General features: G+C 43.1%; 2 protein-coding genes across 3 annotated transcripts in view; both read left to right on the forward strand.

Moving 5' to 3' along the window:
• The window catches only part of PLA2R1 (phospholipase A2 receptor 1), a 156,641-nt gene extending 154,003 nt beyond the window's left edge, over positions 1-2,638 (forward strand). Inside the window, exons 30-31 of one of the 2 annotated variants that reach the window (XM_040357891.1) lie at positions 1,961-2,057; positions 2,091-2,638. In XM_040357891.1, the coding sequence (XP_040213825.1) occupies positions 1,961-2,057; positions 2,091-2,172 (179 nt within the window). In that variant the 3' untranslated portion in view covers positions 2,173-2,638. Of the gene's footprint in view, positions 1-1,960 lie in introns of both variants that reach the window. The other variant, XM_040357890.1, reaches the window with a different exon arrangement.
• A 9,126-nt stretch (positions 2,639-11,764) lies between these two features.
• LOC120944080 (lymphocyte antigen 75-like) overlaps positions 11,765-24,584 on the forward strand; it is a 154,280-nt gene continuing 141,460 nt past the window's right edge. Inside the window, exon 1 of the mRNA XM_040357892.1 lies at positions 11,765-11,881. Coding sequence (XP_040213826.1) covers positions 11,806-11,881 — 76 coding nt within the window. The 5' untranslated portion in view covers positions 11,765-11,805. The remainder of the gene's footprint in view (positions 11,882-24,584) is intronic.

The following is a 24,584-nucleotide window of genomic DNA, read 5'->3' on the forward strand; positions in this document are numbered from 1 at the left end:
CTTCGGGTGGGAGATTCAAATCAACCAGTCTGAATTTTTAACAGGTTCTAGCCAATCTCTGGAGAGGAATTGCCCAGTAGGGGGCTGGAATGCAGATAAATATTCTGAGACAGGGTTCCTTCTCTCCAGGAGGATTCCAGTGGTTCAGAGACTGCTGCTCTCAGGCAGCCCATGGACTGTACAACTGCTCTAGAGACCTGCAGAGGTACCAGGACTGAGGGCTTTAATTGACTTTGCTCAAAAGCTGATTACAGAACCCCCACAAGGGATCTGGTCCTGACAGGTGCCATCTCACTCACTGGACTGTGTCCAGGAAAGATAAAAGAAGGCAGCTGTCCTTGGGTAGTTGAGAGTAGTGACCTGGAATTGACCCCTACAATTGTAGGCTGGAAGGTACACTGGGTACCAGTAGTTGTGCGTAGGCTCAAGGCCACCAGATGCACATAGACCAGCCTTATGGTTTTCTGTTGTGCGTCCTTGGACTGTTCACCACTAGCCATTACTACTACTAGGAGAGACTGTCCTTTAATTTTTTAACTATTGAGTGTTTTTGAAGAACCCCATGCCCAAGTTCCCTCTCCCCTGTTGAAGTTCTTCAAGCAATAAACTTTAAAAAGACATTCCTTAAAGGACCGGCCCTACCATGGGTCCATTGGACCCAGGCAGCACTTTAATAGGGTCAGCAAACCACAGCCACCTCTCTTTCTCTTCTATTTATCCAGCAAGTTGATGACCAAGATTTTTTTGCCCAGCAGTTGTGTCATTATACTACCCTAGCCCACCCCTATACTGCCCTTGCCTGTCTATATACTACCCTAGCCTGTGTGTATATTACCCCAGCCTGCCCCTATACTGCCTTAGCCGGTCCATTTACTATCATAGCCTGTCCATATACTACCCTTTTACTACCCTAGCTTGTCTAAATACTACCCTAGCTTGTCCATATACTACCCTAGCCTGTCCATATACTACCCTAGCCTGCCCCTATACTGCCCTAGTCAGCCCCTTGGAATTGAACATAATGGTATGTCATAACATTTTGCATGTAGACAAGGTGCTGTTGCATGTAAATTTGACTTCCTGATAACATTTTATTTTAGTTTTAATTATCATGATATAAAATAATGGATGTGGGGGCCTTTTGGTAAGCATGATTTTTTTTTTTTTGGGGGGGGGGGGGCAGCATTTCATTCTTGGACCCAGGCAGCACAATGTCTTGGGCCCGCCCTGATCCCTTAGGCCCCATTCACACCTGAGCATAGCGTTTTTGAGCGTTTTTTTCCGGCGTTTTGTTGCGCGTATTCATACGTTTGCATACAGCGTTGTCCGACGTTTTTGAACTTTGTCGTTTTTTATTTTAGCCAATAGGAAAAATGGTCATCTCTTTCATCATTTGTTGCTATGTTTGTAGATTTTTTTTTATCTTCTTCCTGGGTGAATATTTGATCCCACAGAACAAAACGCCCGTAGAAACGTTCGTTGTCACGCTAGACGCTTGAATGGAGCGTTTCCATGGGAATACAAACGTTCAAAAACACCCAAATCAGCCCGATTCGAGCGGCAAAAAAGGGTCCAGAACTTGTTTGAGCTTCAGGCGTTCGGCTTCAGGCGTTTTGGAGTAGAGATGTGAACCATCCCCATTGAGAATAATTGATTTTTTCCCCTTTAGCGTTTTATAGCTTCAGGCTTCAGGCCACAAAACGCTCAGGTGTGAATGGGCCCTAAGAATGTTTTTTTGGGCCAGTTTGAATGGACTGTTGCTTCTGTGGATGGGCAACCTCTGTACTTATTGGGGACAAACTGGTTAAATTCAGTGGCCCCTTGGGGGGTGGGGTGGCGCTAAAGCAGTTACATACACAAATCAGGTGACTTGTAGACAAACATCTATGTGGGTCTAATATGTTATTGTTGTGTTTTTTTTTTACTTTTTACTTTAACATAGAATGATCTTTTGTTGCAGCCGGAACAAGTCATGTTGTGATTCCAGTTGCGGTTATAATGACCCTGGTACTGTCAAGTCTTTTCATACTTGCATTGTATCTGTTCAAGAAGAAAAGATGCCATGTAGACTCCGGCTTGCAGGGCCTGATATGCATGCAGTCTGGCGCAGAGGGAAGTAATGTGGAAGAATCTATATTGATTACAGAACTGGAGGATGAAGGAAACAGATAGCAGTGTTTCGTTATGATGAACACAAGATTAAAGGGATCAATGTGAGCTTGAAGACTTGTTACAATGTGGCACTGGAATGTAGATACGCTTTCTATGCTTTTTTAAACGTACAGAAAAACACCTCGTTAACAAACCCATCATCCTGGAAAATCAAGCAAGTTTGCAAAAACAAAAACCTTTCACCTTTTTTTCTTACTCCCTCTGTCCCCTGAGAGCATTGCCTTAGACTTGCCCCCCCAGTTTTCTGCAGAAATTAGCAACATTGAAGAAATACTGAGGATAACCGACATAACAGAACAATGAAACTGAAGGCAGTTTGGCTGTCTCTCACCTTAGGATTTCTTTCTGTTCAACCATTCAGCACCAAAACACTGCTATTTCTAAGGACATTTTGGATTTTGAAAATGGTGGTTTGGGGACTGTGATGCCTTGTACACACGACCGGTTTTCACAACGAGAAAACTGCCATTTTTTATATTGGTCGTGAAAACCGGTCGTGTGTATACTCCCTAGCAGTTTTCTCGACAAAAAAACTGCCGTATTGAAATCCAGCTCTCTTTTTTTTTTTTCTCGTCATGTTTCCCGTCAGTCTTTTTCTCGTTGCGAAAAACAGTCGTGTGTATGCTTTTCCGAGGGAAAAAAACGTGCATGCTCAGAATCAAGTATGCAGCCCAAAGGGTGGCGCCATTAGAAAGGAACTTCCTCTTTATAGTCCCGTCGGACGTCACAACGCTTTGGTCGGACGTTTTTTTGCATGAACATGTGTATGCAAGTCAGGCTGGAGAGAAATCACATCGGGGAAACGTTGTTTTTTTTCCTGCTGAGAAAAATGGTCGTGAGTACGAGGCATTAGTGCCAACATCAATATAAATGTTCACGGTTATTTCTTACAATGGTTTTAAAACAGCTCCCTGGAAAAAAATGAAACCAAAACTCATCAAGCACTCACTCTGAGGCCCCGTACACACGACCGAGTTTCTCGGCAGAATTCAGCCAGAAACTCGATCGGAGCCGTATTCTGCCGAGAAACCCGGCCGTGTGTACACTTTCGGCCGAGGAAACCGACGAGGATCTCGTCGGGCCAAATAGAGAACATGTTATCTATTTCCTCGTTGTTCAATGGGAATTTTGGGCTCGCCGAGATCCTCGGCGGCTTCACAAGGAACTCGACGAGCAAAACGATGTGTTTTGCCCATCGAGTTTTTCGGACGTGTGTACGGGGCCTGACACTCACAACAACCAGCTATGGGGTCCTACGTGCAAGATCTTATCCCATGCTGAGATAGCCCGAAAATGTGAATTGGAGAGGCTGGTTGTACCCAAGTTGATCGATCGATCAAATTGGTACATTCAACCTTCCTAACAGTTCAAATTCGAATCGTGTATAGTCGACCTTGGGTCACAGATGCTGACAACACAAATCTCATTAGCCTGACTCCTACCCCATGCTCTAGAAGAAGCAGAAATGGAGGGGAGGTTCCTGCTGTTTGCAATAAGCAACATTTGTTATGTGTGTGTATATATATACCGTATGTACTTGAGTATAAGGCCCCGTACACACGAGAGGATTTATCCGCAGATACGGTCCAGCGGACCGTTTCCACGGATAAATCCTCTCAAAGATTTCCGTGATTTCGATGGGATGGAGTGTACACACCATCGCATTGAAATCCGCGCGGAAATCCTCTGCCGATGACGTGTCGCGCCGTCGCCGCGATTATGACGCGGCGACGGGCGCGACGCTGTCATATAAGGAATTCCACGCATGCGTCAAATCATTACGACGCGTGCGGGGAATCCCTTTGGACGAATGGATCCGGTAAGTCTGTACAGACGAGCGGATCCATCCGTTGGAATGGATTCCAGCAGATGGATTTGTTGTGCAGCACAGCAAATATCCGATCTGCTGGAATCCATCCCAGAGGAGATTTCTCCGCGGAAACAGATCCGCTGGCGTGTACACACCATAGGATCTATCCGCAGAAACCCATTTGCTGGGATTTATCTGCGGATGGATTCTATCGTGTGTACGGGGCCTAAGCCTTTTTTTTGTGCTGAAAATGCCCCCCTCGGCTTATACTCTAGTCACCTTTTTGTATCTGATCTCCCGGATTCGGGGACCCGGTACAATGTAGCCCCACTCTTCCTCTACAAGTGTGCAAAGTTTGTTGTCTGGGGGACCTACAGCCGGGGAGCACTGATTTTTCAAACCCAGGCACCCCTTCCATAGACTCCCATGTTAAACGTCAGTCTAGTCATGGGCACAGTGAGGCATGGGCACAGTGAGGCATGCACATGGACACAGTGAGGCATGCAGATGGACACCCTAGGCTTGTACTCGAGTCAATACATTCTCCCAGTTTTCTGTGGTAAAATTAGGTGCCTCGGCTTGTATTGGGGTTGGCTTATACTCGAGTATATATGGTATTATATATTGGGTGGGCCTTAGGGCATCTAACAAATATTTCATGAAGTAAAGGAAAATGTGCAACAGTCACACAGACAGCAATACAAAGCATACAGGGGTTCTATCCTTTCCCTGCTCTGCTTAAAACAATAATTTTAATGTCAATTTTTGGTACTGTTGAAGATCCGCAGCCAATTTCCTTGCATTTTTAGGGCCTGAAATTATGACTAAGCTCAAGATGTGTGAAACATGTTATCCTTCTGTTCATTCCTGTGACTGCATCTGTCTCCATTACAATAAAGACGTTTTTTTCGGTATCCCTGATTTGCAACTGTCTATTCCAAGTTTCCATGTCTGTCGTGGTGGCGGGCTGGATCAGCACCTGTGGGGTTACCTGCTGTGGGATCTCCTCAGCTCACCTGGAGCAGTGATTTCTCCTCTGCCTTTCCAAAATCAATTCATATTTCATCCCTCTGGTCATTCTTTGGTAAAAAAAAAGCCACAATGAGTAAAAAGGTGCAAAATCATTTTGGGGCTCAGAGAAGCAGAAAATGTGTCTCCATGGGCTCAAAAGTCCCCAAAACAGATGCAACTGGCCTAAAATGCCAAAAGATCAAGGAGGCCACTGCCGATTTTGCTGATGTCACTTACTGTTCTGGTTAAGGCGCTCCCGGTTGATGATACTATACACCAGGGCTTAAGAGTTACTCGCCACCAGTTGCCCCACCCAACTCCTGCCCTGCCTCCAATTCGGGCTGGACATTCGGGTCCAAGCTGTGTCACAGAAGAAGTGTGATCTGGCCAGCTCTCCTCTCCTTCTTCACAGTTTCCTGGCTGGGAAGAGAATTGTCTCCTAGTCAACCCAGCCTGCCTGTGATGCGCACACAATACCCCCCGATATGGCTCCTCACTCACCCTTGGCTTATTTTTGCGACACTGGCTGGGAAGGGGTTAACATTCAAGGGTGATCAAGGGGTTGAACGTGAGTCTAACAATGTGTAATGTGAGCTGCTTTTCACCAATAAGAAACTGACAGATCGCTCCCTCTGTACATGTTATGACGCAACACCCGGGTACCTGGAAGTAAACAAAGCCGCAATCGCAGCTGAAAGCATGAGATCGGTGAATTTTTTTTCCCGATCTTATGCTTTCCAGCCTGGAGGAGAGATGTGGGGTCTTATTGACCCCGCATCTCTCCATAAAAAGGACCTGTCGCACACTATTCCTATTACAAAAGATGTTTACATTCCTTGTAACAGAAATAAAAGTGATAAAAAAAGTGAAAAAAACTAAAAATTAAGTAAAAAAAATTTAAAAATGTAAACGCCCCTATCCCAGTAGCTCATGCTCAGAAGCAAACGCGCACTTAAGTCCCGCCCACATATGTAAACGCTGTTCAAACTAGACATGTGCATTCGTTTTCGTCCGAATGCATTTTCGGCTGAATTTCAGGTATTTTCGTTATCGTTTTAACAAACGATAACGAAAGCACAGAAAACTAAAACCGAAAGATCCGACATAAAAAATGCTTTATTTTCGCTTTCGTTTTGTGGTCAAATGTGCCTAACCTTAACTATTAGTCCAATAGTGTTCTACATAGAGAGAAAAGATTCAACATAGAGAGAAAAGATTCAACATAGAGAGAAAAGATTCGAAATAGAGACATGAAGAGTCAAAATTTTTTTTTAAGATTCTATCGACCTGGATCCTGTCCCAGGGGACATGTATCAATGCAAAAAAAAGTTTTAAAAACGGCCGTTTTTTCGGGAGCAGTGAATTTAATAATGCTAAAAGTGAAACAATAAAAGTGAAATATTACTTTAAATTTCGTACCTAGGGGGGGTGTAAAGTTAGCATGTGAAATAGCGCATGTTTCCCGTACATAGAACTGTCCCTGCACCAAGTGTCATTTCTGAAAGGAAAAAAAGTCTTTTAAAACCGGCTTTGCGGCGATAATGAATTGTTGGCTCTGGCAATTCAGAGCGAATCCATTCATAAAAAAAATATATATATATAGCGTGGGGGTACCCCCAAATTCCATTACCAGGCCCTTCAAGTCTGGAATGGATATTAAGGGGAACCCCGCCGTCATAAAAAAAATGACATGGGGGTTCCCCCCAAATATCCATTCCAGACCCTTCAGGTCTGGTGTGTATTTTAAGGGGAACTCCACCCCAAATTTTAAAACAAAAATGGCGTGGAGTTCCCCCAAAAATTCACACCAGACCCCTTATCCGAGCACGTTAACCTGGCCGGCCGCAGAAAAGAGGGGGGGACAGAGTGCGGCCCCCCCCCCTCTCCTGAACCGTACCAGGCCACATGCCCTCAACATGGAGAGGATGTTGCCATGTTGATGGGGACAAGGGCCTCATCCCCACAACCCTTGCCCGGTGGTTGTGGGGGTCTGCGGGCGGGGGGGCTTATCAGAATCTGGAAGACCCCTTTAACAAAGGGGACCCCCAGATCCTGGCCCCCCCCTATGTGAATTGGTAATGGGGTACATTGTACCCCTACCATTTCACTAAGCAAGTGTAAATAGTTAAAAAAAAACACACACACACACACCTAGAAAAAAAGTCCTTTATTAATAAAAAAAAATAAAAAAAATCCAGCGGTGACATTCGTTCCCAGCTTCCTGCTCCAACGTTGTCTATATCCAGCCCAGCAAAGGGGAAGACTGGGCTTCCCCAGTGATGTAGCAGAGGGTGCGTCAGAGGGGGCGGGGTCACGTGACAGGTGGCCCCGCCTCCCCTATATAAGAAATGTCACAGCTTCAGCAGCTCATTCGCTGGGCTGTGTCCAGCGGTGAGAGGAGGTCGGCGATGCTGCGCTCTGGATGGATGGATCTTCTCATCGCTGGACTGGAGATCACCCGCACCCGTCGCTGGATACAGACAACGTTGGAGCAGGAAGCCGGGAACGAGTGTCACCGCTGGATTTTTTTAATTTATTTTTTTTATTAATAAAGGACTTTTTTCTAGGGGTATGTGTGTTTTTTTTAACTATTTACACTTGCTTCATGAAATGGTATTGAATTTGGGGGTACCCCCACGCTATTTTTTTTTATGATTGGTTTTGCTCTGAATTGCCAGAGCCGACAATTCATTATAGCCGCAAAGCCGGTTTTAAAATACTTTTTTTCCTTCCAGAAATGACACTTTGTGCAGGGACAGTTCTAAGTACTGGAAACATGCGCTATTTCACATGCTAACTTTACACCCCCCCCTAGGTACGAAATTTAAAATAATATTTCACTTTTATTGTTTCACTTTTAGCATTATTAAATTCACTGCTCCCGAAAAAACCCTATTCGACAGACGCCGAAAGCCTTCAATGACAGATTCGACATAGAGAGAAAAGATTCGACATAGAGAGACATGAAGAGTCGACATTTTTTTTTTTTTTAAAGATTCTATCGAATCTTTTTTTTTTTTAGAACATTCGACAGACACCATAAGCCTTCAATGACAGATTCGACCTTAATTTCGATTTTCGGACGAATGCATTTTTTTAACGAAAAACGAAATAAATAAAAAGGAATTTCGGGAGTGACTAAATAAATTTATTTTTTGGACGAAAACGAAATTACGAAACAAAATATTTCAGTGTGCACATGTCTAGTTCAAACCACACATGTGAGGTATGGCCGCGTGCGTTAGAGCGAGAGCAACAATTCTAGCACTAGATCTCCTCTGTAACTTTATATTGGTAACCTGTAAAAAAAAAATTAAACGTCGCCTATGGAGATTTTTAAGTACCAACGTTTGGCACCAATCCATGAGTGTGCGCAATTTTAAAGCGTGACAAGTTAGGTATCTATTTACTCAGCGTAACATCATCTTTCACATTATACATTATACATAGTTGGTTTCCTTTCTTAAGTAGTAATAATGGCTGAGAGCAGCCGTAGCCAATGGCTCCCGCTGCTGCCTGTGTCTCATTCGAGACCAGGAAGAGAGGAGGGTGGTGCTGCACCCAGGACAGCACTGGGTCGTGAGAAGAGGCAGGTAAATGTTTAGTGATAAGGGGAGAAAAAGTAGTGGGGAGTTTCTTGTACCTTTTTTAAAGTGGTTATAAAACCTAAACATTTTTACATTCCTTGCAATTAAAGTAAAAAATGTTTAGGCGTCAGGATCGCCCCCTCACCTCTTCTTTTACTTTCCTAATTCAATCCAGTGCTGTGCCCGTCTGCAGCAGTGCTCTCTCCTCACTTTCTGGTCTCATAGGCTTTGCTGAGCCATTGGCTCCCACTGCTGTCAGTCAAATCCTGTGACCAGGAGGAGGGTTTGAGTCACGCTGACTGTGTCTACGGAGAGGCAGCGCAACTCAGGATCGAGCCTGTCGGTGTGCCACCATAAGTAGTGACTTCCTATGGTAGCACACAAAGAAGAGGAGGAGCCAGGAGTGCTGGCAGGGGACCTAAGAAGAGAAGGTTCGGGGCAGCTTTGTGCAATACCACTGCACAGAGCCGGTAAGTATAAACCTGTTTGTTATTTTTATTTTATTTTTAATCAATTTAAAACAACTTTAAGGCTGGGTTCACACTGGAGAACACAACGGCTCACAGCAGGAGCCTGGTGCGTCTCCGTTCACCATTTCCGGTCTGATTCCAGCCACAATCTTTGGCTGCCTTCGGACATGAAACGGACCAAAAGACGCACAGGAATCCTGTGTAATTTGCACCGGAGCCGCTGCAGAGATGTGTGAACCAAAAGCAAAGAGCAAAAGCAACTTGCTCTAGGAAGGGAAACACAGGGATGTACTTTTGCAAGGGAAGTGTGTTTGACTGGGGCTATTTATACACAGGGCGATCCTCAAACTAAGTACACTTGGCCTTTTACCTATCTCACTAATTGCGCCGAGCCGAGTTCTGCCCATGCCCAGTGAGGTGCAGATTCGTGCGCGCATGCGCAGTACGGCCGGCCCTTCATTTGCATGGGGTCACGGCTCATTACAATGGAGCACGCCCACTTCCTTCCCACTTGCAATAACCCCGCCTTACGCCTCGGGATTTAAGTTACGCTGGCGCAAATTTGGGCGCAAATGTGCTGTGGATACGGCACTCACGACACAAAATTAAGGCGCCGTAACCTTAAATGACATACGTTTGGAGTAACTTAATTTGCGCCGCTCTACGTGAATCTGGCCCTTAGTTTCTATTTAGTTTTTTAATAAAAATTTGTTAATTCCGAATTTTTGTATTAACACATTTTTTATTTCCGAATTTTCGGACTTCGGAAATATTGAATTTCCGAATTTTTAAATTTCCGAATTTTCGTATTTTCGAAATTTCTAATTTTTTATTTTCAAATTTTTGAATTTTTCATTTTCAAAATTTTAAAATTTTGAATATTCAAATTTACAAATTTTTCATTTTCGCAATTTCGAATTTTCGATTTTTTCATTTTCATTTTCGAAATTTCGAATATTCGAAATTCGAAAATGAAACGTTTCGAAATTACAAAATTTTGAAAATTAAAAAATTCGAAAATGAAAAATTCGAAATTTTGAAATGTTCAATTTTCGAATTTCGAAATTTTCAATTGTCGAATTTTCGAAATTTTCAATTTTAGAATTTTTCATTTTCAAAATTTCGAATTTTTTGAATTTCGAATTTTCGAAAAAGCCAAAAACGAATAAAACGGAGAAAACAAAATTTCCGAAAAAACTAATGAAACGAAAACTAATTTTCGGAAATTCTAAAAATTCGTAAATTTCCCATTTTCGAATTTTAGATTTTCGAACGTTAGATTTTTTAATGTTACAATTTCAAATTTTTACATTTTCGAATTTCTTAAATTCCGAATTTCAAAAATTCTGTTTTTTATAATTTTCGAATTTTTCAATTTTCAAAATTTCGAATTTTCGATTTTTTTTATTTGAAAGTTCGGAATTTCGAAAATTCAGAATCCGAATTTCCGAAATTTCGAATTTTTTATTTTTCGAATTTACGAATTTTTTAATTGACAATTGTGCAGTCGTGCGACGCTTTACCCAAACAAAATTGATGTCCTTTTTTTCCCACAAATGGAGCTTTCTTTTGGTGGTATTTAATCACCTTTGCGGTTTTTATTTTTTGTGTTAGCAAACAAAGAGTGACAATTTTGAAATGAAATGAAAACAATATTTTTTATTTTGTGCTATAATAAATATCCCCCAAAAAAGTTTTAAAACACAAATTTCTTCATCAGTTTAGGCCGATGTATATTAAAAAAAAGCAAAATAAGCGTATAATAATTGGTTTGCGCAAAACTCCTAAAAAATAGGGGATAGATGTATGGTATTTTTATTATAATTTTTTTTATAGTAATGACGGTGATTTGCGATTTTTAGCAGGGCAGCGACATTGCGGCAGACACATCGGACACTTTTGACATTTTTTGGACCATTGACATTTATACAGCGATCAGAGTTAAAAATAGCCACTGATTACTGTATAAATGTCACTGGCAGGGAAGGAGTTAAAGTGTTTGTAAACCCTTATTTTACCTACAGATAAGGCTTACCTGTAGGTACAAGAAATATCTCCTAAAACCTACACGGTTTAGGAGATATTTGCAAAAGACATGCACTGATGACAACGGTGCACTGAGCGCGCCGCTGCTAACGGTGATCATGCCGTTAGTGTTGGCACCGTGAACATTCGCCGGAGTGACCAGTGACTGGCCAATCACAGCGCCGGAGCCGCGATACCCGGAAGTCACTCCGGGAGACATGGCGGCGACGGAGGAGGCGAACTAGGTCGGCTGCGGCCGCTTCGATCTCAGGTAAGTACTTTGTAATGAGCTAGTATGCATTTGTCATGCAGGGTGTATTTTAATTTATTTTATTTTTTTGGGGTTAACTTTCCCTTTAACGCTATTCTAACTGTGGGGGGGGGGGACTGAATGGAGGAGACACATTGCTGTTCCTAATCTTTAGGAGCAACAGACCTGTCTCTCCTCCCCTGACAGGACGGGCATCTGTCTGTTACAATACAGTACTGTACAGGTAATCAGCCATGAACACGCCCAGCTCCAGGAATAAAGCTGAGGGCGGATCTTCTATTGTCTCCATTTTATCTCATGGCAACAGATGATGCTTCTGAAGAACCAATCAGAAAATGTCCCCGGATCCCGGCTGACCGACCAATCCAGGGGAGGTGGGCGTGTCCCGGAGCTCGCTTTCTATTTCCAAAGTGGTGCGGAGGGAGCGCCGTGTGTTGTGTGACCGGCGGGGGGATTATTATGGGGACGGGGGGCTTCCGGCAGCTGTGGCTCCTGGTGACAGCCGTGTACTGCTCAGTCTCCTCTGCGGACACAGGTAAGGGGGGCACAGAGGGTTTCCGGGGGGCACAACTGGGTACTTCTGTCTCACCGCTTCCACTTTCACTTTGTAGTTCCGTCTATTTCACCCGACACCACTGTGTGTGAGAGAGAGAGAGCACACTACAGTATACACCTACATTACAGGGGAGAGTCACACTTCTGTTCTGGGGGGATACCTGTGCTGGGTGTATGATGACGTCACTGAGCTTGGGGAAGGGCAGTCTCACTCCTCCTGTTGCAATTCATGTCATGTAAAATAAGTTATAGGTAAACCCAACCTGGGATCTGCCAGTATGCACCCTGTACCACCCCGCCATCTTCTGTGATGTCACTTGGGAGAGTTATGTCAAAATCCCCTTTCCCAATGACATCAAAGTCATCCCCACCCCCTTTCCCAATGACATCAGAGTCATCCCCACCCCCTTTCCCAATGACATCAGTCGCCCCCTCCCACTCCCTTTCCCAGTAACGTCAGAGTCGGCCCCCCCCTCCCAATGACTTCAAAGTCACCCCCCCCTTTTCCCAGTGACGTGATGTCCCCCACACCCCCTTTTCCCAGTGACGTGATGTCCCCCACACCCCCTTTGCCAGTGACGCTTTACCATCCCCTTTCCCAATGACATCAAAGTTGTCACCGCCCCCCTTTGCCAGTGATGCTCCACCCCCTTTCCCAGTACCGTCAGTCTGCCCCCCCCACTCCCTTTCCCAGTGATGTCAGAGCCCCCCCCTTCCCAATGACTTCAAAGTCGTCCCCACCCCCTTTCCCAGTGACGTCCACCCACATGTGACATTTTATCTACATTGTCTTCTATTCTGTATCAATGTCTACAGTATCTACAGTTTGTCCTTGTCTGTATCAATTTATAATAAAGTTTTCTAAAAAAAATTACATTGTAAACGTTCTGGTACGGCAGCAACAAGGAACAGAGAACAGGTGCAGAGCTTACAGAATAATAATAACGAAGATGTATTAAAGGGGGTTGTAAAGGTGTGTTTTTTTTTTTTTTTTTTTTTACCTTCATGCATCCTATGCAAATACGCTCCTCCACCGCGCCTGAAATCAATGGGCATGACGGTAAAGCGCCGCAAAAAAAAGCGGCGCTTTACTGCCGCCCCCGTGTAAAAGGGGCCTTTAGGTTTTCATCCAGAGTTCCATTTGTAGACCATTTCATACAATTGTTAGTAAACTGAAGTGAAGGATAACAGAACGTTCATGAATTGTAAAGTCATCCTAAAGCCTCATACACACCATCAGACTTTTCCGTGGATATTTGTTTGAAGAGCGTTGTCCTTGAACTTGTTCTGCATACACACGGCAGGACTTTTTCCAACCAACTTTCACCAAATCACGTGGTTTTTCAGCTTTCCCGCCACCCTTTGGGCAACTTCTGCTATTGTTGTCTGATCTTTAGCATTGGTTCTGAGCATGCGTGTTTGTACACGCGGTCGGATTGTCTGCTAAAACAGGTCGTCGGACATTTGTTGTCAAAAAGTCTGATTGTGTGTATGGCTAAGATTTCTTATTCAGACCCATGGGGTGAATTGGAGTGATCACTTAGGCCCCTTTCACACTGGGGCGTTTTTCGGGGCGTTATTCTAGCGTTTTTCAGGTGCTTTGGCGATAAAAAAAGCCTGTAAAGCGCCTGAAAGAAGCCTCATTTGCAATCCCAATGTGAAAGCCGAATGCTTTCAGAACCCTTTCACACTGCCAGCGCCTGAAAAACGCTGGTAAAGCACCGCTAAGACCGTAACGTTTTTGCAGTGCCTCGGTGTGAAAGGGTAAGGCGTTTTTACAGCGCTTTCAATTCATTTCAATGGAGAGGGCGTTTTTGGAGCATTTTTTTTTTTCAGCGCCCAAAAGCTGCTCCAAAGATTCTGCTTGCAGGACTCAGTGTGAAATGGTCCATTGAGTGAGATGCATGGAGAGCGTTTTATGAGCGTTTTAATAGCAATATTTTTAACGCTAAAACGCTTGTGTGAAAGGGGTCTTACTTCCCCCATCCATGTTCAATAGTGGTCATCAACCCTGTCCTCAGGGCCCACTAACAGGTCAGGTTTTATGTATTACCTTGGGGAGATGCAGACTAGAATACTGCAATCACTGAGCAGCAAATATCACCTGCGATGTATTTCAGTTATCTTGCAAACCTGGCCTGTTAGGCTCCATTCACACTAATGCGTTTTTTGATGCATTTTTCAGAAATGCAGGGAATTTTTTTAACATGGGTTCCTATGGAACATGTTCACATCAATGCTTTTTTGTGCCTCTGCGTTTTTGGAAAAGGTTGGGGACTTTTTTCCTGCAAAAAGAAGTGTTTTGCATGCAATAGAATTCAATGGACATCCAAAACGCAAGTACCGTGATTTTGCTGCGATTTGCTTTTTTTTAACCTGTTTATAGCTGGTTGTTAAAGGAAATGTACAAAAAAAAAATGACGGCTAATAAAAAAAAAAAAAAAAAAAAAAAAACGCAAATCGCGGTAAAAATGCGTGTTGAAAACGCAGCAAGCACCGCAAAAAGCACTGCAAAAACGCTCAAAAGCAACATGCATAGGTGTGAATCGAGCCTTGGTGGGCCCTGAGGACAGGGTTGATGACCACTGGCAGAGATGACGGAATCTCCCCTGTGTGCCTTTTTTTTTCTGCCAGTCACTACACCTGTGGCAGAATACCTGAACTAAGACTGCATCTGATTGGCTGCAGTTGCTGCTTAGATGAGCATTTTTTTTATTATTAGAACAGGAAAAACGTCAGTCAGTAAAAAAGAAGTAACTTGGCAGATGTTCTAATTCTTCTCTACACTGAAAACTAGAAACGATGATTTGGGTTACAGTCATTCTCGCCATTTCCATTGATCTGCATAGATCATCAAAGGCCCAAGGCAAATGGAAACAATTGTTTTCTATGTTCCCTGTTGACACCACACAGATTTGTTGTGGTATGCTGCATAAAAATGTCGCATGTCTGGATTTTTACACAGAGTGCTGCATGTCGCCACATAGTTATGTAGAAAAAAGACACAAGTCCATCTAGTTTAAACAATAAAACATGTCGCTGTACAACCCCAACGCTGTGTAAAATCGACATAAAAACAGAATGCAGTGATTTACAAATCTCATAAACCAATATTGTCTTCGTAAAAAGAACACTGAAAAAATGTAAACTGAGGAAATTTACTATTTTAACCACTTCAGCCCCGGAAGGATTTACCCCCTTAATGACCAGGCCATTTTTTGCGATGTGGCACTGTGTCGATTTAACTGACAATTGCGCAGGAATGCGACATTGTACCCAAACAAAATTCCCCCCCCCCCACAAATGACTTTCGTTTGGTCGTATTTGATCACCTCTCCGTTTTTTTTTATTTTTTGTGCAATAAACCAAAAAAAAGGGGGACTATTTTTTTTTAATATATTTTTTGCTTTCTGCTATAATACACAGCCAAACGTTTAGGCCGATTTGTATTCTGCTACATATTTTTGGTAAAAAAATAAATAATTCCAATAAGCGTATATTTGATTTTTTTTTTTTTTTTTTACAGTGATCAGTGCTTAAAAAAATAAAAATGCACTGATCAATGTATAAATGTCACCGGCAGGGAAGGGGTTAAAGGGGTTAACTGTTCCCTGGGTGTGTTCTTACTGTGTGGGGGGTGGGCTTATTGGGACAACGCAGAGATCGCTGTTCCTGATCATTAGGGATGAGCTCCGGTGTGTTCCCACACTCCACGTGCAGAGCCCGCCAGGAACTTGGTACTGCGCTAATCACAGGCAGGGAGACATTTCCCGATCAGCAGGCATGGAGCTGCGGACCCGCACGCGCGCCCACACTATTACATGCACAGACTGAAGTACAGGTAGGAACTGTGGTCTTCCGGTTCTGTCTTCTATTTTACTTCTGCCTGCAGCTATTATTGTCCTTCATCCCACGCATGCGCAGTAATAGCGCTATCCAAGGTGTCCACGATCCTCTTCACATTGCAGATGTGCAATCAAGTCTCGTGTGATGTCAGGGCTGACGTCAACACTCGGAAATGGCGAAGCCCCGGCATAGACCCTGCATTTTTCTGGGAGGGTCTCTGCTTGTCGGAAAAATAGGAAGTAAAGCGCATGCGTGGGTGACGTCAGAAGTGAAAAATATACACTATACAGGAAAGGCGAGCAGGCAAGGAGACTTTCACATAGCGCAGGAACCAAGTTAAACAACAGTAAAAAATGGTAACCGTTAGAGATTTATGGTAGAAGAGACTTTGCTGTAAAACCTGTTTCCCTTCCTGCCTTCAGTTTTTTATTAGTTGTCATGTGACTGCTGTGCAATGCGTTACACACATGCTGGGGGACGGGGCGATGGTTGGGAGTTGTGGCTGAAGTGGAGAGGATGGCTGCACCAGAGTGATAATAAGAGTGAGCGTGGACCTTCGTTACTGAAAGGGGGGGGGGACACTAAAAGTTAAAGTGGAAGAAAAGCCAAACTCTAAGGCCTCATTCACACTTGGCCTTTCGGATCCGTCTGTCACGGACCTGAACGGCCGCTCCGTGCATCCCTATGGAGCGTCGGATGTCAGCGGAGACATGTCCGCTGACATCCGACCCGCTAAAAACAGACGTATGGGGGCCACGTCCCCATCCGTCCGTGCCGATCGGATCGGGTAAGATCTGATGAAAACGGACATGCTGTCCGTTTTCATCAGATCGCTCCATAGGACACAGCGGTGCCCGACAAGCCCCTCCCCGCTCACTGAGCAGAGAGTAGCTTGTCATCCGTCGGCTCAGCGGAGATCTGCGGACTGATCTCCCGCTGAGCTGACGGGAGCAGGCGGACTCCGTAGCGACGGAGTCCGCCAAGTGTGAATGAGGCCTAAGGCTTCATGCACACTGGGTGTTAAAAACGCCTTTTTTGAAGCTTGGTCCTTTTTTTTTTTTTTTTTTTCTTTCTGTCTCTCTAAACTCCCTTCAGTGTTGGCCTAGAGTGCCTTAAAGTATTCATACCCCTTAAAATTTTCCACATTTTGACATATTGCAACCAAAAACGTTATTGGGATTTTATGTGAAAGTGGAAGGAAAATAATAAATGGTTTTCCAATGTATTTTTTTATAAAAATAACGGCCTATGTGTGCATGGACACAGGACAACATGATGGAGAGTTTAATATCCAGATATTGGTGAAAAAAACTCTGTATAAATCAATAATAATAATATTAGGAGAGCCAAAACTCGGATAATAAAGTGCAATAATGAATCAAAGATAAAGTAAGCAATCAAAAGTGCAAAAAAGTCCCATTGATAAATAGTGACAAGCTGCCAGATGGGAATAGTGATGTAACTGAACTTCCACTAGATCAAATAGAAATAGTTGACAGATGGATGATCATATCCCTCACCGGGCTCACAGGACTCTTACCTCCAGGCCAGTGATAAAGGGCATCAAAAAGGATCCTTAATGACAGTCCTCTGCTAGTAGTCACAGCCAATCCTCCCTTTTAGCTACTGGAGTGTCTCCTCGGCCAATCCGAACGGTACTCAGACCAGGGGGGAGAAAGAGAATAAAAGGGCCTCCAATAGTGTAGTAAGGTAAGACTCAGGGGAAGTTTATTTAGACCTGCGCTTATATCAAACAAATAAAATCGTGCAGTGGTATAAATAAACGAGCGGCGTCCTTGGCGCCTGCTTACGTCACTCCAGGTGTACGTCCGTCCGTCCAATCCCTACGTGTTACGACACGGGGTCACGTGCCTTCGTCTGGGGGATCAGGCCGCGGCTCCGACTCCCGCAATGGGGAAGGGGACCTGTCAAAAACAAGTAACCATTCCCCCTCCCTCTGAAAGATGCCAAATGTGACACTGGAAGGGGGAGGAAGCGTATAAGCGGGAAGCTCCAATTTTGGTTGAACTTCGCTTTTAAGATGACTGCGGCTAGAAATGCTAAAGGTTTTTTTCAAGATGATTTCTAAACAAAATAAAGCGTGGAGACATGGATGGATGGATTTGTATATTAAATGTGGATTGAATAGGGTCTTCAGTTTTTGGTGCCCAGATGTTGCGCTTTAGGAACGTACTGGTTATATATATATATATATATATATATATATATATATATATATATATATATATATATATATATATATATATATATATATATATATATATATATATATATATATATATATATATATATATATATATATATATATAATTATATTATAATATAATTTTTTTAGCTACATCCCCCTCGCTGTCCGCCTGTTCTGTCCCACCCATCCCAGGTATAACAATAGATCTTTCACCGGCTTTTGTGAAAATAACTTGAAAAACCACATACTTTTCCGTTTCCCTCACTTTTGTTCTGAATACTAAAATTTCCTTGTATTATGTGATTGCCGTATTTATGTATCACAATACGACTGTACTAAAATCAATAGAACTCCTGGGAAAAGAAAATCAGGTGAAGGCCTTGTCAGGGGGAGTACTGTGACCTCTGTGAGGGGTAATACATTTGTACATCTATTATGCTTGCAGATTACTTTACATGTATGTGCAAGGATATTTTTTGTTGTGAATCTGACAGTGTACAGGACCCCTTAGTGGTTGCATTGTATTCTTGTAAGCAATTTATTTTGTGACAAAGTGACGGGTATGCTTTAAGGCAATGACCGTTGACATTTTTCTTCTGTGGAATAAATACAGTAATTTAGCAGCTTATGCTGTACAGATTTGTTTAGAGCTGAACTCTAGCTTTACCTTTTTTTTTTTTTTTTTTAGTCTTGCACAGTTGTACCGGCTCCTCTCCTGTAAGTCGTTTTACTCTGATTTTACACACCACTTTTACCTACAGGTAAGCCTATAATAAGGCTTAGGGTCCTTTCACACGTGCGGACCATTCGTCCGTTTTTTCGAAAGTCCGTTTACGGACTGCAATGCTTTCCAATGGGATAGCGTACGTTAGCGGATAAGCATCCGCTAACGTCCGTTAACATCCGTCTCCGTTAAGCTCCGTTTTTTTTGAACGGAAGAAAACCCTATTTTTCTTCCGTCAAAAAAACGGAACGGACGAAAAACGGATGTTAGCGGACGATCCGTTTAACATCCGATCCGCTAACATCCATTTTTCATCAAAATATGTAATAAAAAAAAAAAAAAAACGGATGGAAAAACGGATCAACTGATGATAAAAAAACTGATCTAAAAAACGGTCCGCACGTGTGAAAGGACCCTTACCTGTAGGTACTGGAAATTTCTCCTAAACCTGCACGCCATCAGCCCATGCACACTGAATAAAAGGCACTTCAGCAGCGTGCCGTGGCCGTCGGCTCCCACGCACAGGAGTAACGTCACGCGACTCCGGCCAGTCACAGAGTCCACGGCCCCGGATGGAAGAGGAGTGAAGATTGACGCAGCCACCAGCGGGGAGATCGCAGGCTACGTTTTACAGGTAAGTGGCACATAATGGGCTAGTATGCGATGCATACTAGCCCATTATGCCTTTACTTTGCAGGGAACAAAAGAGGAAGTAAAACCCATCAGTGTTTTCTTCCTCTTTAAGAATATGCAATGTTTTGATGTCTGTAGTTTGGGAATAGGTGCGCTACAGCTGCACGATTCTGGCCAAAATGAGAATCACTATTTTTTTTTTTTTTGCTTAGAATAAAGATCACGATTCTCTTGGCATAACACTATCTTTCATAATGTACAAAAAAAATGGGCTAACTTTTTACTGTTTTTTTTTTTTTTTTTTTTTTCATTAAAGTGTATTTTTTTTTTTTTCCCAAAAAAATGCGTTTAAATGACTGCTACACAAATACAGTGTGACATAAAATATTGCAAAACCCACTTTTTTTATTCTCTAAGGTCTCTGCTAAAATCTATATAATATTTGGGAGGTTCTAAGTAATTTTCTAGCAAAAAATTATTTTTAACTTGAAACCAGCAAGTGTCAGAAAAAGTTTAAGTGGTTAAACTTTCCACATTTACACACAGAAGTTCATTCCTTTGATCTAATGGACAATATGTTACAATGTTAATAGTTGGCTTAGTGCCCTGTTTTTTTTTTTTTTTTTGTCAGCTTTAGCAGAGAATTCTCTGCATAGAAAGAATCAGGAAAATGCTTTGTGAAGATCGCGAGGGGAAAATGTTGCGATCTCGATTCTTAAAGCAAAGTTCCATCCAAAAGTCGCTTTAAGCACTCCTCACCCCCTTATATGCCACATTTGGCATGTTATTTTCTTTGGGGGGGTGGTGGCTTCGGTAGGAGTGGGACTTCCTCCTTCCACCCAGGGACCGCCTCGACGACTTCTTATCCTCTTGCCTCAGGCGGCCCCTCCCTCTGGCGATCTACTTGGACAAGTGACAGTGTGTACCCAGCCGTGAAGCCAAAAGCTGTCATGGCTGGGTGCCCACAGAGTGAATGGAGGCGCCGGCAGAGAGGGGGAGAGGAGCGACGCTCCGGGCGTCGTGTCGCTGGACTGTGGAGCAGGTAAGTGTCTGTTTATTAAAAGTCAGCAGCTACACTTTTTGTAGCTGCTGACTTTTAATAAACCTAAAAAGGCTGGAACTCCCCTTTAAATTGGCTGTAAACCTTTACAAACCATTTTCACTACAGATAAGCCTATAATAAAGCTTATCTGTAGCTACCCTTGATATCTCCTAAAACTGTATCGGCATGTGCCGACATCACTGGCACATGAGCACTGACGCAACGGCTCGTTGAGTGATGTCATCGCGGCTCAGGCTAATGACGAGGTCCTAGCCCATGATACCCGGAAATGACTCCGGGAGTGTGCAGAGGAGTGTGCTGCGAGGGCTTCGATCTAAGGTAAGTATTTCATAATGCGCTAGTACTAGCTCATTATGCCTTTGTCTTACAAGTTGTGTTTTTTTTTTTTTTTTGTGGGTTCACACCCACTTTAACAATTAATCGTGCAGCTCTAAGTTGCACTTTGAAATTGTGTAGCAGAAACCATTAGGGCCCATTCACACAAAGAACTGCATGTGAATTGCATGCGGTTCTGTGCAGTGCGATTGCAGCCCATTCATTTTGAATGGGCTGCAATCCCACTGCGCCAAAAGTAATACATTTACCCTACTTTTTGAAACTCACGGCAACCGCATTGCATGTTACTTTTCTACCATGCGATCCGGTGTGGGTAAATGTACTGCATTTGCAACCTGCGTTTGGGGTGTCATTAACTCTGCACTGACCCCTGCAGCAGATCGCAAGAGCAGTAGAATTGGCATGCAGTGCAGAAAACTGCATGGGAATTCAGCTTTCCCGCACTGCATTCTGATGTGAATGGGCCTTACAGTTTCTCTCATAAAGTGGTGCCCTAAAAAGGCATACCCCACTTTAAAAAATAAAAAGTACACAAAGCGACCAGAGCATGTATGTAAAATGAAAATCTACTTAACCACTTAAGGACCGAGCCTGTTTTTCAGACTCTGTATTTACTTGTAAACAGTGTTTTTAAAATTACCTGGAACCCCCAAACATTATACATCCCTAGAGAATAAAATGGCAGTCATTGCAATACTTTCTCACACTGTATTTGTGCAGCGGTCTTGCATGTGCAAAAAAAAACAACAGTAAAGTTGGCTAATTATTTTTTTGTATTGTGAAAGATAATGTTGCGCCGAGTAAACTGATACCCAACATGTCACGCTTCAAAATTACGCCCGCTCGTGGAATGGCGTCAAACCTTTACCCTTCAAAATCTCCATAGGCCACGTTTAAAAAATTCTACAGGTTGCATGTTTCGAGTTACAGAGGAGGTCTAGGGCTAGAATTATTGCTCTTGCTCTACCGATCGGCGATACCTCACATGTTTCTTATGCAGGCGCTGCTCACGTATACATGCGCTTTTGCGCGTGAGCTCATCGGGACCAGGTGCTTTAAAAAAAAATATTATATTTTTCTTATTTATTTTACTTGATTTTATTTATTTTTACACTGTTTAAAAAATAAAATTGGGTCACTTTTTATTCCTATTACAAGGCATATAAACATGCCTTGTAATAGAAAGAAAGCATGACAGGTCCTCTTAAATATGAGATCCGGGGTCAAAAAGACCTCAGATCTCATTTTTAGACTAAAATAAAAATTAGAAAAAAATTACAACAAAAAATGTTCCTTTAAAGAGGTATGGGCGAAAGTGATGTTTTGACGTCCCTTCCACCCTGCTACGGTATGTAGATGGGTGGGGGCCATCTTGCCCTCACTCGTATCCATACCCCGCAGGAGACAGGACCCGATTGCCGGCGGTGGAGTGTGCAGTAGGGGGGGCCCCTGTCCTGCTACTGATAACGGTGATCTCGCTGCAGAGACCACCATTATCGTAAACCAGACCGCTGCCTAAAGAGATGGATACCTGGGTTATGGCAGCAGCTGCTGCCATTACCGCGATATCCCTCTTCAAAGTGCCGACGTATATAGTCGTGCGGCGGTCCGGAAGTGATTAGAGTGAAGCAATACCTTTTTTTTCACTTCTCAATGCATGTACTGCAGTGCAGTAGTCATTTACATGATTACCTAGGCAAGTTGGCCGACCCCAAAATTGGATAAACCAGAAGCGATGCCATGTCAAGACTTCCCATAGACTCCAATGTGCCCGTTCTCCATGAGGGTACTTAAAGCGGGGTATGTCCAGGCCCGGATTTCCCACGAGGCCACTGAGGCCAGGCCTTGGGGCGGCAGTGTCATGGAGTCCCCCGACGCCCGGAAGAAACGGTTAAGGGCGGTAAGTTATGGGGGAATCCGCTCGCTCGTTAACAAGTGATTGCGGCGATGTCGCCGAAATCACTTGTAAAATATGTGCTCCCGTCAGTCCTCCCCTCTCCACATACCTCTCACTGCTGGCTCTGTCTTTGGGACTCCGTCCTCCACCCAGCCACTGAGTCTGTCTCCTGTCCCTGCTGCCGATGTACACAGTGAGAGGGGTGAGCTGTGCTCTTCCCATCTCAGCTGTGACAGGAGTTCTAGCACAGTGCTAGGACTCCTGTTTTGGAGGTGACAGGGTCAATAAAGAGAACATGTCACCTCCAATTGCTATCACACAGGAAATTGTTTTCTCCTGTGTGATGGCAAAAAAGTTAAGTGAATTTTTTTTATAAAAAAAATAAAAAATAATAAGAAATAATAATTAAATTAATAAAGTAAAGAATAAGAAAAATAATAAGAAAATGATACGAAAATGTAAAAAAGAAAGCGACAAGCTACAAAAAAAAAAAAAAGTGATAAAGTAAAAAAAACAAACAAAACATATTTGAACTAACCGTGCCGCACATTCTCCATTGATTTGGGGGGGGGGGGGGGTTTGGTTGGCGGGGAAGGGGGTGCATTGTGGAACCTGGCCTTAGGGCGGAAGGGAGAGCAAATCCGGCCCTGGGTATGTCTGTATTCTTGTTTTAGATTGTAAGCTCTAATGAGCAGGGCGCTCGGATTGCTCCTGTATTGTAACCGTACTGTCTGCCCTAACATTGTAAAGCGTTGCGCAAACTGTTGGCGCTACATAAATCCGGTATAATAATAATCCTTGCGTGATTTATGAATACATTTATTGGGTGGAACAGCTTATTATACCTTTTCTGCTGCTTTCACCTTCCATGGCACACCCATAACAAGGAAGCTCGGTTTACTAGAAGACCTGCCAGCTTTTACAGAAGGCTGTAAACCATGAACTCGTTTTGTTTGTTATAAATGTCACTTAATAAGGATGTGAATTTTTATATTTGTGTAGGTGGAAAAGCACTCTAAGCTGAATTCCAGGCAGATATAAAGGTCAATCGTATGCAGCTCTGTATTCATTATATAACTAGTGTAATAACCTGACTTACAATCCCCTGTACAGCACAGCTCAGACTGGGAGAGGGAAGTGTGCAGCAGTGGGAGCCAGTCAGGACAAGTTTACAGAAGAAGAGAAATTCCCCGAGGGCTTTTTCTGTTGAGAATTAAAAAATCCTAAACCTTTGGACAAGTACATGTAACATTTCATATCATGCTGAGATATTTGAAGAAATGTCTGGCATGATTATAAGAAGTCTTTGCTTTCCTATCGAACAAGATGTATTGTTTCTCAGCTTTATCATCCAACATAAAGTACAAAGTGGTCACATTGAAATTGAAGGGTCACTCCACCGTAAAGGAGTGTTTTGTAGATGTGGCATCTGCCACCCGCTATGGGTTCCACTCCTGATTTCCCAGATCAGCTCACCTCACATTCTTAAATCGTATTTATTTTCTTATACAGTTGTGCTCATAAGTTTACATACCCCGGCAGAATTTATGATTTCTTGGCCATTTTTCAGAGAATATGAATGATAACACAAACATTTTTCTTTCACTCATGGGTAGTGTTTGGCTGAAGCCATTTATTATTAATCATCCACAAATACCACAAAGGACTATTTGAGGTTAATCAGAGGCACTTTAACCACTTAAGACCCAAACCAAAATGCAGCTAAAGGACCTTGCCCCTTTTTGCGATTCGGCACGGCGTCGCTTTAACTGACAATTGCGCGGTCATGCGACATAGCTCCCAAACAAAAAGGCGTCCTTTTTTTCCCACAAATGGAGCTTTCTTTTGGTGGTATTTGATCACCTCTGCGGTTTTTATTTTTTTGCGCTGTAAACAAAAATAGAGCGACAATTTTGAAAAAAATTCAATATTTTTTACCTTTTTGCTATAATAAACATCCCCAAAAATATATAAA

This window comes from Rana temporaria, chromosome 6, assembly GCF_905171775.1.
Source record: "Rana temporaria chromosome 6, aRanTem1.1, whole genome shotgun sequence".
NCBI lineage: Eukaryota > Metazoa > Chordata > Amphibia > Anura > Ranidae > Rana > Rana temporaria.